Source organism: Bombus vancouverensis, chromosome 16, assembly GCF_051014615.1.
Source record: "Bombus vancouverensis nearcticus chromosome 16, iyBomVanc1_principal, whole genome shotgun sequence".
In the NCBI taxonomy this organism is placed as follows: domain Eukaryota; kingdom Metazoa; phylum Arthropoda; class Insecta; order Hymenoptera; family Apidae; genus Bombus; species Bombus vancouverensis.
The window spans coordinates 3,613,384-3,628,310 of record NC_134926.1 but is presented as its reverse complement, the minus strand read 5'-3'; the positions used below and the strand labels follow the sequence as shown (position 1 = coordinate 3,628,310).

Below are 14,927 nucleotides of genomic sequence, written 5' to 3'. Positions count from 1 at the left end.
CGCGCGCGCACGCACACATATGCACACAGAGTTTCAAACGAATGGCTATACCTAAGAATAGCCTAGGTAAACCAGGTCACGTTCAATGTTTGCGTGTTCTTTTTTTCGCAGGAGAGGCACGCGGTAATGCCACTTTAAACAATCCTCCTTGCTCCTCACTCTTTGATTGTATCATCTCGTCCCTATGTCTATGAGTGTCTATGAAATATTGCGTTGCAGTGAATTTCGTGGCGTATCCGAAATCCTAACATATGTGTATTACACGATGTGTGTTACAACGAGCCATTTCATTCATAGTGCCAATGCAGCGTGAACTTGAAAGGAATAAAGAAAATCGCAAAAATCTCAGACGATACAAAAGATGAATCACCATGAGCAAGCGGCCCAACGTACTAACAGTTGGATTACGTAAGTAAGCTACTACATACGCTGAAAGAATCGCACCCATCGATGACAGCGAACAACGCAATCACAATGATGACAGCTATTAAAAGAAGAACTCCTACCCTATCATTGACTATCTAATCTGGTAACGCTTACCGTTTTTGATCCTATCAAATCTGTCTCAACACATGACAAATCGATGTACGAATTAGCCAAGCCTCAAACCTTAGAAAGGCAAACGAAAGTAAATATCGTTGGCGTCATTTCGTCGAGAAGGAGATTCGCGACGACTATGCGAACCTCGATCGATCGGAGAACCGCGAAAGTGGCTGATCAATTTTTCCTCGACTTCAGACAGAATACGCAAGTATATTAATTAAAGAACATGTCTTCATTCCAGTTGTCCATGCAAACTCGAAATTATTAGTAAATATGTTCTTGAAGCTGACCACGAATTAACATTCTGTAATTATATTGATAGATGGATTGTTTCTGCTTCGAAACAGATACACACTGTGAATGTGTACACTATATAAACACTGTATATGTGTACACATATGTATATATATACATATTGTATATAAACAGGTGTAGTTTCATTAATAAACATATAACTTATAATTCTAGTTCCCATTTCTTTTCCAATATTTCCCGTATATACATATAGTTGGTCCGCACAAATGAAATGGAAAGGACGCGACGGCCATTTTTCGACCTCGCGATATAAATTTTCTGACATATACACAATAATCGACACCAAGAGAGGTATCACCGTGGAATTATATTAAGTCGAAACAATAACCCAGGTTTATCCTGGGCAACGTTTTTGTTCAATTAGACGTGTCGTGAAAACACGGTCGTTTATATTGACAAGGCTTTACACGAACGACAATGCGCATCGAAAGAGTGAATAAACATACCTTCTTAGCGCGAAACTCGCGCCTATTTAGCTCTTAAAATACGACGTGTTAATCCAATATGGCAGAACACACACATGTCAAAACAAATCGGCGAGTGGCGCGGAATGACGCGACGACGCTACACAACTCTACACAGCTACACGCTACACGTTCGTATTCACTTCACCCGAACGTCGGATCGATATAGTTTTCGGAGCAATTTTAGACATATTTGATGTTGCTACTGGAAACGTAGGCAAAATTTACATGACACATCTGTTAGAATATCATTCTCGGATCAATACGCAGAGTGTGTCCAAGATAATACAAGTTGTGATTGGAAGAAACTGTTCTTTCGATCACAGAACTGTAAACTCGCTGCTTTCGAGAGGCACGTAGACGATCAAGCTCCGTCGGTGACTGGCAACGCGAAGCTACATGCTACGTCGCGACTCGCGGCACTCATTGGCAACTTGGTGCCAGACCAGGGAAAACCGAATACGCCCGAACGCTAAACCGAGTATGTAGCGACCCGAAGAGAGGCGCTGCCTCTCTCGACTCCCGACGTCGTTCATCGAAGTTGCAGTGACGCTCAATTCGAATCGTTCTCTTTTTACTCTTTTATTCTTATTACAGTGTGTTATGAAAGAAGCGTCACCTTTTCGTTTTGTCGTCACCTTCTTTTCTTTGGTATTATGATAATCTTGTGTTATATATATATGCGTCACATGCAGCACTTTGAAATTTATTTAACACTGTAATGGAACACGGCTGTCATGATTGTATTGATCAAATTTGAAACCGATCTGAAAGCACAATATATTACATAGAAATACATATATCATAATTAATATACACGTTGGTAAATATTGGAACATCTAAGATGCGATAGCTAATTCAAGGAAATGATTGGTCAATCAAAACTTTGCATTCATATAAAGTGAACATTCAAGAATTTGCAAACATTATTTGTAGGAGTTACAAAAGGCATTATGAATTAACAATCGTATGTTGGTCATCATAGTCTCCAAATTTCATTGAAAAACGTTGAAGACAGTGAATGCAGCATGCAGAGAAATTCAATCAAAATTTGATTGGGAATTTGGAATCAAATAACACGAAATATAATAAAAGAATTAATATATACGTGAACACTGCGATTGGCAATTGAACTAGCAATGATAATAGACGTGGAAGATGTAAATGAGAGAAATTTAATTTTATCCGTTACAATAACGAGATTTTTATTGTCATCGTGTACATATACGAGAATATTTTATTCAGATAAAATCCGGAGCTTCTGTTTATCTTCATCTAATGTTTCAAACCGAATAGTAATAATCTTCAAGTTTTTAATGATATCCAAATAATTTCTGAGCTTTATCTCAGTTTCCCTAAGTGTCCTAATACTTATGAAGGGAGTATATATGTATCTACAAAGATTAGGAAAGACAGATTATAAAATTATGAATTCACATGAATTTTATCTCCAAAAGAAGCTAGTTGAGGTATAGCTAAGCACGTTTATACCAAACTTGCATTTACTTGATTATACCAATATCAACGCAAGTACTTACTTTAGATTAAAGGTAAAGTTCAATCGAAAACGTTAACACCGATTGCTAATGAACATTACCGTTGCTTAGAAAGTATAAACTACGCTAACAATAAGAATTTTCACCCACGATATATAAATATACATATATATATATATATATATATATATATATATATATATATATATATATATATAATTCACGATATATAAATTTCTGATAGCACATAAATCTGTATTATATGAAAACGACGGATACAGTTGATAGTCGAGCAGTTAATCAAACCTAGACTATCATCCGGTTGGACATAGTCCAACGTTTCCTCCATCTGCCTACGCTTGCACAGCGGTCCAAACGTGTTCCGTATAATCGAGTTTCGGCTGAATATGTTTTTTCTATACAACATATGTTCACGAAATGTGAAATCGCGCGATTTGCATACATTAAGTACGTAAGTAGTTACTACACCCTGCACCGAAGATGCACGTCTCAATAAGCTCGAAATGATCCATGCAGAGAATTCTAATCGCCATAACTCAACTGTCTGGTTTCGTGCAGGGTTCATCCCCTGTCGCCCTGTCCCTACTTTCCTCCCTTCTTTAGTTCCTCTTCTTCAAGGACTCATACGTGACTGCAACTTTGATACGTCAACAAAATTTTCCCTGTGTATGTTCCCGCATAGTCTAGACCAGGGGCGCGCAACTTAAACATTGCCTTTAACTCGTCTCGGTGCTGGAATCTTCACTGCAATGGAATTAGGAAAGGAAATTTCCCCGAGAAGATTGCACGAATAGGTGACTCGATAAAATGAAACCCGAACATGGGTGAAACACTTCGGAACGATTTTACTGTGCTTGTAGTGTGCGCTTAATCTGGGATAAGAGGACAACGAGAGAGGGATAGAGAAACTAACTATAAAGAAGAGAAACCATGTTTTTAGCGAAGAGAGGCGTGAGAAAACGTCGCAATGAGAATGAGGTAAAGGAGATGAGCTAAAGGTAAAGGAGAAGGAGCAAAGGTTGAAAGAAAGGGAGAGAGGACAAGGAGGCAAAACGAGACGTAGAAAACAGTTTTATGCGCAAATGTAGAGAGGAGCGGAGCGCGACGGATAAGAGAAAGACGAGTGCAAGAAAAGTCTTGAGTTACAATACAGCCACGTCACGCCGTGCCCGTAGACGTCGTTCGTGCTTCCCCTCCATGGTTTCGCGACTCTTCAACCCCTTTGCACAGCCTCTTGTTACACGGTTACCCTGCCCTTCCCTCTTTAAGGCTTCGTTTAGGATGGGGTTACCGGTCGTTACGGCCAGTTTCGAGGGTACTCTTTCCACGCGTACGACACGAAACACGGACCCGTGTACGCTAAGTAGGAGCATCAAAAGAAGAAAAGCCTCTTTCGCATGGTTCTCTGCTTTCTAACTTGGTCTCTTTCTTTGGTTTCTGCTCTATTCCCTCCTCGTTATCCTCTCTTTTGTAGAGAGATTAAAATCGTCGCTAATAAACTAAGCGAATGCTCGTCGTCGTTGAGACGTAGTCGACGAGTGGAAAAGCATTAGCGAACGAACACCGACGGCGAAACGTTGGCGAGGATCGGTTCGAAAAAGTTGCAAACTTTTTCAAGGCGAGTTCAGATCGTTCGAAACAAAGACGAATCGGTTTATCTTTCTCTCTCGTTCTCTCTCTCTCTCTCTTCTCTGCATGTTTGAGAACACAGAGGCGCAGAGATCGAATCTTCGCGGACGTAAAATGTCAGGGAAGCATAGGTATGTCGTTAGCAAAATGAGAAACAATGTTCACCGAAGCACGTTGTACCGGTAACTAGTTGAAGCGCACAAAGAGGATCTTTCGTTAACGGACAGACAAAGGAAGAGAGGGATGGGATAGAGACGAACGGACAAACAGACGCGCGACGACGCACACTGATGTACAGCAAGGGATGGACGAGCAAATGGACGAACACGGAACGCGAGAGACGCGATATGTAAAGCGATACGAAGACTAGCAAGCGTCCCATGTATGTTCCACGAGATCGTGAAGCTACGTCCTTACTGAAGCAACAACGAGGAACTTCCTGTTGATATTTCACGTTTCCTGAAAATGTTGTCCTGATTGTTATTTAATGTTCCTTCATTTTTCTTCACATTTCTATGTAGTAACTCTATCCAGTGACAAAAGTTGCAGCTTATTGCCTATTTCCGTTTGGAGCGAACGAAAGCAAAGAAAAATAAAATAAAATAAAAATCTAATAGAAATGAAAAAATCATGGCAATACATGGCACTTCAATGTGTTTTTATTGCTAGGAATAAATATCAACTTCGGCAATGTCGGTGTGGACGCAATGTTTCTGCAATGTTGACTTGTTGGGTAGATACGTGTTTGGAACATGCAGCAACGGCAGGCAACAAAAAGTTGCTTGTTATTGCTTCAGTGAAGGTGCAGCTTAAGACTTTGTCTTAAGAATAATTATCACGACCGTCGATCTTCCTCACAAAAATCGGAGGAAAAAAAGGATTGACAAAAACGTGGAATCACACAACGACGATGAATGTATAATTAACGAAAAGTAGATGATCGTATAAAATAGTTTACCATTAGCGTGTCGATGTTTGCGCTCGGTCATTATTTGATGGCCGTCTCGCAATGCGAATACACGGTGAATCGAGTGGCGCGGCGCATTGCGACAGTTTGTCGAGAACTAGCTAGCTGATATATGTGTATATGTAAATCGTCCAGGAATAACGTACACAAATTTCTCTTTCCTTTCTGTTACGTTTACCATCGGTTTATATATTTAATACCTATCCTAACATTGCTGCCAATTTTACATGGGATTGTAGACTATAGAATGATACGACAAAGACTGTAAGTGGCATTTTTTAACAAAAGTGTTCTCAGAAGAAAGATAGGCTTATACGACGGCCAATATCGGCAAATATAGATGGAAGAAATGAAAATTGATCTTTCTACATATAAATAAAAAGTTTTACAGTCCTAAGCCTCGATACAATATAAATAGATATGTAAATAAGGAAAATAAAAAAATATTTCCATTTTTCCATTACCCAAATTTACTTAACTTTTTCCAAATGCCCTAACACCTATGATAAAGAATATACATAGCATTGATATACAGAGAACTGTGTGCACACGTGCGTATCAAGAGTTGACGATTCAGCAGATATGTGGTATTGTAGGAACAAATATGGAAGCCAAGAAGCTCGGAATTCTTGGCCGTCGATAATCATCGATCGTTAAGTGTTATCGATCGTTGGTAGGTGGAATGTTTGCCGCGTTTGGTTAAATTTTCATGCGAGTCGAATTGGTGGAAGATCGAAAGAAGGGATAAAGTATGGAAAGGGTGAGAGACGAGGTGTGCCGTGCTGGTGCCATGCCGATGTCGGCGAAATCGCATCCGGGGTTAAAGGTGTTGGTGGTAGGCGCTGCTCGCGGTAACTCGATGGCAAACGCGCGTCGGTGTACGGAAAAGGATCAATGAGCAGGTTCAATAACCTGAAATCCACTTGACGTCCGACTACCTATTGGTACGAACGACTGCGTCGTTTCAACAACCAAAATAGATATTCATTTTCCAAGAGTGCTATTTTCCCAGCCAGACACAAATCCAATACCGGTGATTTAAGTGGTTAGCTCGGGTCAAAGACCTGGGGAAAATACATGCTCGAATGACTCGCGACTTTTCGCCGAAATCGTATTAAAAATTATCCAAACGATAATTAAAGCCGCTTTGATACGTATAACTGCGGACGAAAGACAGGGAAAGGAAGTAGTAGAAGCGAGGAAATGGGGGGTTCGTTCCGTTCGTTCTACCGTATTATAGCTGGAAACTATACGTATAGCTAGATCATAAAATCATCGGGGAGCTAAAGTTTATACATTTCGAGTGTTGAAATATAAACGGTGGCTCATGAAAGTATTTGAACATCTAATAAAGAATTTTTATGAATATATTGTGCACGTTGTATGAAAAGTTTTGAAATGTCATTGGCGCTTTAATACGAATCGACTAACGTGACTATATTGGTAAAATTTAAAAAGCAATGTGAAAAAATGTATGTATGTACAAATTGCAAGATACATATTTCATATTTATAGAAGGCTTCTATAAACGTTCTACATGAATACTTTCGCGAGCAACTGTAATTAATTGAATACATTTTTGGATAAATAAAATTACCCTTACATAAGTTATTCTTTCAGAGCTGTGCGATGTCAACGAAAAGCTGTTTCTTGCGGCTTCTTTAAAAAATATGCGTTGTAATCTGTAACAATTACAAATTAATTCTTATTAATGCAACAATAAGGAGGTAGTTTCAACATTTAAAAATTGTATTACTAGGAATTTTATTACTATGAATTATAGTTATTACGAATTTATAACATGTTTGTTAGTTTAGTTTTGATGGATATTGTGTTTGCTTTTGTCGTAGTGAGTGATGAGGAAAGTTTCAGCGTCCACACGCGATAAGTTAAAATAATAAATAATTTGACACACAGTTACGTACATCATTGAATGTGTTTGCTGTACGAGCTTTTAAGGAAAAATTTCAGACGTGACGATTGCACAGTTGGCGGTATATTTTGGAAGGCAAAGGGAAGAAAAGGAAGATGGAACTTGTGTCGCAACTCAGGCGCGAACTCAGGTCGAGGTAAGTGGGACAAAAGGAAAGAGGAGGGAGGCCAAGTGGGACCGACCAACAGAAGCCGAGGAAGATTTTGCAAGAAAAGCCAAGAGAACGCGTTCTTCTTGCCGAACTAAACCGACGAAAAAAGGAAGCGCTGATGCAACTACCATTTTCCGTGAAAACCGATCGAATTTCATTGCGAGTCGACTTTTTGATTGGCAGAGTTTTCCTATACAATAGTTTACTGACTACAAATATTAGTGAATTTACAAATAATATATTAAAGGTTTTAAACTATTTTTTATCATTCTACAACAAGAGACCATTTTCCGGTAATTTAGGTAAACCAATAAAAACCAGCACACAATCGATCAAAATCAAATCACTTTTTTCTAACAAATACAGAGATAGCGCTGTATCCGAATATTAATGTAAGTAAACTGTATTGATACTAATAATAACTTAGAAAGCACAAATCGACTATGGTTATCGACACTCGATGCAAGCAAGTATCGATCAGTACCGTTCAAAGCGGAAGAAAACAATCGAAGAAAAGCTTAACCTCGATGTCACAGTGTCACGATTACTATACGTGGAAAGAATAATCAGTTCCTATATTAATCGACTGAATCAGGATTCGATCGACCGAAGCTAGAAAGATTACGATAATATCAGTAAATTAAAGGACTAAAATTTGAAGAAAATAGAAACGAAGATTGTAAAAAATGGATAACGAGCTACAAGACGAATATGAGGATATCACGTTTTGTCATCGAATAACCATATTTCCTCCTCTGATACGCAACGCAATCGTAACGAAGCCTATTTCACAGTGTTTCGGATACAAATTTATCACCTGGGCAAAATTATTCCATTTAATGACTATCGTGTTTATAATGTGGATGGGTTGGGCGGTTTTATATTTTATATTGGGCGACACGATGTTACCGACAAACGACGGTTTTGGTTTATACATTCTCGCGTTATTCTCAGCCTGGCTCGGCTGGTGCTTGTCATCAATTCCTTACTTAAGGATTCCACCGGTGTTCGGCATGCTAGTCGCCGGTATAATAGTTCGCAATTCTGGACTTTACAATATTCACGAGGAACTCGGTGCAGTGACAACCTCTAAGATCAGAACATTTTGCCTAACCTTTATCATGATACGCGCTGGACTTCAGCTGTCAACTACCAGTCTGGGAAAACATACTATATTCATAATGATGCTGGCCATCGTTCCTTCCTCGATCGAAGTTCTCGTTCTCTCGATATGCTGCAGATACATTCTGTCGTATCACTGGGACTGGTCTTTTATGGCTGGGTGAGTGACCAATCTAAAACAAGACAATATCTTTTTCTTTTTTGGCAGATACCTGGCAAAGCCATGTTTTACAAAATACAATATATTTATACATCGTTAATTTTCATACCCTATTTCTATTAAACAGAAAATGAACAATTAACCGTGTGTGTTAATTTGTTATGTATATAATAAAGACTCGCACATATAGCATCAATTTTCTGATGCTTATATTCATCAAAAGCGCAAAAGTTTATTAATACATACAAATATTGATGAACACGATCGATGTCAGTGTCAATGTATAGTGATGTGCGCATAGTAAGAATTGTATATGCATGTCACAACAGAGTAATTAAACAAAATCTTGTCCCAAATTAAATTAGTTCACTATGAATTTATAGCATGCTCGGATATGCAAAATGATTTTGAGTTGGTTTTTTTATTGGTTTACACAAATTACTGTAAAGTGGGACTGCATTCTCATTGCAGAAAATCCCTCTTAATTGAAATACAATATTACAAAGTATGTTATATTCTATCAAATACGGTTCTGCTAGGAATATGCCCTTTTTTCCTCTTCGCGCTCGTTTACTTTTAGATTACTGACTATTTTTCGTTTTTATTATCAACTTATATTGGTGCAAAGAACAATACTCGGCTGTATGTCGCCAGTGTTAATCATGAACTCTATCCTGGCTTTGGCTGAGCATGGTTATGGCGAAGACCATGGACTCGCTACGATTCTTTCCACTGCTGCCTGTATCGACGTCGTGCATGTTATCTCCCTGTTCACGATTTGCTACTCATTCGTCTTCGCCAACGGTACGATCGTATAATTTAAGAATTATCTTTGTAACATTCGAAGAAACGTTAGACTATAAAGGATCCATATATTCAATTATGTATGATAATAACAATCATTAACTCGATATACGCAATGAAATTCTCTTCTTCTTTACGTACATACATTTTTCGCGTCTTTTGATCACCATCTTCATTAATGGTAACATTCACATCTGTTATTTAGGCGAATTTTCGTCTGCAATAAATGATCGATAATTATAATTGTTTTTCAGACGAGGATAGAAGCAAATGGTGGTATTACATATTATCCATCGGTATTCGCGATTCGATATTGGGCATTATGGCAGGAACTTTTCTGGGTATCTGCTTCGTATTTATCCCTCATCGTAGCCACGTGAGTATCCTTTCTTCCACTTTCCTTGCCCTCTCCCTGTTTCCTCTATCGGCGTTCAACGAATTAGAAAAACGCCAACTGGTATCGAATAATCTGCTTGGTGCTTGGCTCTTTGATGTGCACAACAGCAACTGCTAAAATGACCATCTCTGGTGGAGGATACCTCGCCAGTTTAGTCATGTCGTTCGTCAGCATGGTTGGTTGGAGAATTTTGACCGTTTCTTTTGACGTAAGTGTTCCGTCTTTTTTTCATTACACTCGTCTCCTCATAGATCATAAGTAGAGTAAGATAAGTATTTAGTTTCTTCGATGAAACATGCACGAACCAAAAATTGTAGTTATTCTTGAAATTTTTGTGAGAAATGTCATTAACAAAAAAGTAATTTTCATTTAAACAGAAGACAGTGATCGCTAAATCCTCGACCAAACTCTTCAAAAAACTAAATGATTAAGAAAAGACGATTTTTAAACATTCTGGTTACAAATAAACGTGATAAAGGATCAAAATGTTTTTTGTTACCGATAACCATCATCGATGACAGAACTTTTTTCTTGTTACGTCCTGCGATCCAACTACATGTTCTCGTCCATCCTTCGCACAAGATGATCGGCAGCTGTGTAAACAAACTTGCTCGGACTCGCAATAATCCCAAGGAACCGTTAATTGCCATCATACGATTTCGCATTTTTTCCTTTACTGTAGAGACTCTTAACTGCCACAATACGTCCTTCAAGTCGAAACGTTCCGTGGGGCTATTGCTCATTACGGTAAAACATGGGATAAGCGAGTTTTCTCATGTACGATGTTCGAAGGCCATTCCTACCGCGAGCGGCGTTGGTGGGGGGCGGTCAGCACCCATCACTAATTTTCCTTCTAGACATCACTGTCAAAGAAAATCACTTGCTATTAACTCTTCGATCAGAAGACACATCGCTGAAAACACTTCGACGTCTCTCGCACGCACCATTCGCAGACACTTATATTCTTCAAAAGTTGTTGGAAATAGAAGTTATATTTAAACTGTTAACTCAGTGTTACTATCATTCAAACCAGCCCTATTATCTTAACCAAAATAGGGGATCGACTGATTTGTGACGTCGATTATCGCATCAAGACGACAATTTAAGGCTCTCTTTAACGCGTTATACTGTGAACGGAGATGCTCCCCGTGAAACGGTCGAACATTTCTGGTTACCAATAACCATTCTTGGTGATGAAATTTTTCTTTGGTTATTTTCAGTCATCGTTAATTTTGATTTTAACATTACTCTAATAATGATCAGTACTATCTAGACTTAGACGAAAGTCACTTCTATTCGTTTGTTATACAAGGGCAGAGACATTTAAATCGGAACATCTAAATATATTTTATTAATAGTCGTGTGGAAAAACTCTAAAGGTCAAGAAAGTTGTACTATTTATATGGTAGATGAAATTTCTTTTAGATATATTTATATAGATTAATAGATCTATTTCGACACTCTCTATAAGAAGGTATTAACCTGTAGTAGTTATTGGTAACAAAAGAAAATGTACTGTCAAAAATTCCGTCGTGAAAAATGTTTATCAATAAGCAAAAAAGAATTCTGTCACGAATAATGGTTATCGACGATAATAACAACATTTCTCTCGTACATAATAATTATAGGCAAACAATTCTCTTATCTATAATGAGTTATCGGTAACCAAAGGAAAATTTTTCATCGATAACGGTTATCGATAACTGAAAACATTTTGATGATCTATAACAGTTATTCGTAATTAAAATCAGTTAAACTAATCTACTAATTCTTATACTGTAACTTTTAATCATATTGGTTATAAATAAAAATTAGTAAATATGGACGTAGACTTTGTGACTGAAAACACGTTCGTATGAATTTAGACGACGTCCTTTCGACGAGTGACGCATACACTTTGGCAGCTGGTTCAACCGATTTTGGTCGGAGTCATTGGTGCTGACATTGAATTCGTGAATTGGTCTGTATCCAGATTCGGGCTCTATATATCATGTATTCTAATCGGATTGATGGTAAATTTTTAATTAAATATGCTAAAACTTTATTTTCTTGAAAATGAGACCTTGAATGCAAAAATTTTATTCCACGTTTTTTTACACATCTTTGCGTGTTCATAGAATAATCAATCACCTGTCGATTGTTTACTCATACCTAGTAGTCGATAGCTAGCCAAATTCACATACGCCAAAGGAATTTCCAAAGTCGGTTTTCTCAAAAACAAAACCTCTAATGGAAACAATTTATCTGACATTTTCGATTTGTTGTTTTCATGTAGAATCACTCCCCTTCTCTGTTATATCGTCAATACTGAAAAATATCCTGTATACATACATGAAAGTTTTCTACGATAAATGTTGAAATATTTTCGAGAATCACTGTATATGTATTACCAAAAATTGCAAATTAATCTCAACTCGTTTCTTTCTTTGTTATATACGTCTCCTTCGTTATACACGACGAACACAGGGAAGAAGTTGCGCCACCTATTTGGCGACCTGGCGTACTCCATTGACGTGGAAAGAACGATTGTTCGTAGTGGTTTGTTGGTTACCGAAGGGTACCATACAGGTATGCCATGAAGAATACATGTAGTAAGAGAAAATTATGCAGCCCTGGCTGTGCTAGTTCTTTCGTTATAACTTTAGTTAGAGCCGTTAAAACAGTTTCTGTTTATATGTCTATAATATTTAGTTTATATATTTCGTAATATTATTATTATTATTGGCAGCAGCGATTATAGCGCAGGAAAAAGCTACTTACTCTCTTATTGTTAGAATTGACTTTGGCAACATATTTCAAGGTCATCGAAATCGATGAGGTGTGTCCCTATTTTAAACATTTAAACATATCGGATATTTTTTAGATTAGCCAAATAACATTGAATTCACAAATAATCAGTGAATTAAACTAATAATCGAATTAATAAACCAATGATCGATTTTCCAAACAATAAGAGACAACGATTCAATAGTTACAAGCAGGTAGCCTTACGAAATAAAAAAGTATTATATATATACATATACATATAGAATCTCCTTGACTTCGCTTATACTTCGAGGTTAGGTGTGTGTAATCTGGATTGCGCGAAAGCGAGATTCATCGATTCCTTGAATTTTAAGGCAGCTTTGGGACCGATGGCGTACGAACACTTGCGGAACGGAGAGGAATCTGAGGAACTCCAAATGGCTATGGACATCGTGAAAGTATCCGTGGTTACCATTTTATGTCTATCGCCGATCGGAGCCAGTTTGATTAGCTATACGGGGCCAATTCTCCTTGTTCAAACTACCGCCGAGCAACGTCAAAGAGATCGCGAGTTGAGCTATTTGCGAATCCTCTCCTTTCTACCCATGTCAGAACAGATCCATCAACAGAACCCCTGATGCTCTGAAGTCCTCATCTTCTGCATACTAGAACCGATCGATCGCTCTCGCTTAGACGTTCTCAAGCTCGACGACTAACCGATCGACTAACCGAGTGCTCTTGATATCATCTTCGTGGGAAATCATCGGCGCTTACCGCAGACAACGAGTTTACCCAGTTTATTGAGTTTACCACGCGCTACAGTTTTCACAGGCAAACGCATCACCTCCATTTGATGTTATCCTTTTTAATTTACCATCTTCTCCTTTGTACTTGTATAGGAGGATGGTCTGCTGTAAATTTGTTATTCTTTTCATTATTATTCAGTCGATTTTAGTAAAATAAACATTTTATTTTATCAAATTTTATAATTGTATCGTTATAAATTGGTGATTATAAATTCTTAATAATTATAAATTCTTTCTTTAAGAAAACTAAAGAGTAGAAAGGCGCTGAGGAATTGGAGTTTACTTTTTTTCCAAATTTTTCTATTCGATTTTTCTATCACTCGAACTCATGTGTTCTTAATTATTTCTGCTATTGTGGTTTGATTTATTTAAGCTTTTTCCGAGTATATTTTATGGAACAATTTACAATAAATAATTCCATTATATAATATACAATCGTTTGTCAAGAGATTGTTGTTACATTTGCAACGGTATTCTGCTGTAATCAATACAAAGATATCAATTTATTTTTAGTATTTAATTAAACTTTCAAATAATTTCTGATTTAAAAAAGTAACATATCGCAGATAATTGTATTTAATTGAATGCAAATCATTAAATAACAACGATGGAACAGCTACTCGATAATCAATTAAAATAAATTGTTAGTATTTAGAGTTGAATCAAAATTACCTTCAAACACTATAGAAATACATAATAATGATATCCAATACTTCAACTATAATCGTAAATTGTTAGTTAGTTAATAAATTAAACAATAGTTGGACTACTATCTTATAATGTTATAATATAAAATATGTAATAATAATGATCAATAATACTTTAACAAATTTCAAATTCTTAGCTAACTAATTAATAATACATACAATACTATCATACAACTACCTAAATACTTAAATCATTAAAAGTATAATTGTTAGTAAAATTAATTTAAAACTACTATTTTATTATGTTAAAGTACGTAGAAATAATATCAAATACATATTCTGAAAGATCTCAAATAAGAAGTAATAGGTAATTAAGATATAAATTTATTATCTTATAACTATCCGAATAAAAAACATACAACATAGAAGTAATAATTAGTGAGACTAAACATTTTCAATAAATATTTATTGCAAAACATTAAGTACACGAAGCTGCATTAATTAAAATACATTTGAAAATACCTTAATTTTCACAGAGCCATCAAAAATACATCCACTACCAGCGAAGATTCGCGGCAGACTGAGCAAACTAATCTTCCGGTCGCCTGGCACTTCCGTTGCACCATTAAGATTCCCTTCTCAGCCACGAATTATTCTTTTAATATTCCTGGCTCTCAAATGATATATGATTTATAAACATTTGGCGCTCATTTACGATACAAATTTT

The 14,927-nt window shown here is 36.9% G+C and overlaps 2 protein-coding genes across 5 annotated transcripts in view; one reads left to right on the top strand and one right to left on the bottom strand.

Moving 5' to 3' along the window:
- LOC117163126 (uncharacterized) overlaps nt 1-1,739 on the bottom strand; it is a 64,186-nt gene extending 62,447 nt beyond the window's left edge. For all 4 annotated transcript variants that reach the window (XM_033345167.2, XM_076625264.1, XM_033345168.2 and 1 more), the window contains exon 1: nt 1,305-1,739. The gene's annotated coding sequence lies outside the window, so the exon portion shown is untranslated. The remainder of the gene's footprint in view (nt 1-1,304) is intronic.
- Nucleotides 1,740-8,025: 6,286 nt separating this feature from the next.
- On the top strand, nt 8,026-14,357 carry LOC117163106 (sodium/hydrogen exchanger 9B1). The gene is made up of 7 exons (XM_033345121.2): nt 8,026-8,801; nt 9,430-9,605; nt 9,860-9,981; nt 10,049-10,210; nt 11,868-12,014; nt 12,469-12,570; nt 13,122-14,357. The coding sequence occupies exons 1-7, from the start codon at nt 8,206-8,208 to the stop codon at nt 13,383-13,385; spliced, it is 1,569 nt and encodes a 522-aa protein (XP_033201012.1). The 5' UTR covers nt 8,026-8,205; the 3' UTR covers nt 13,386-14,357.
- The last annotated feature ends 570 nt before the right edge of the window (nt 14,358-14,927 follow it).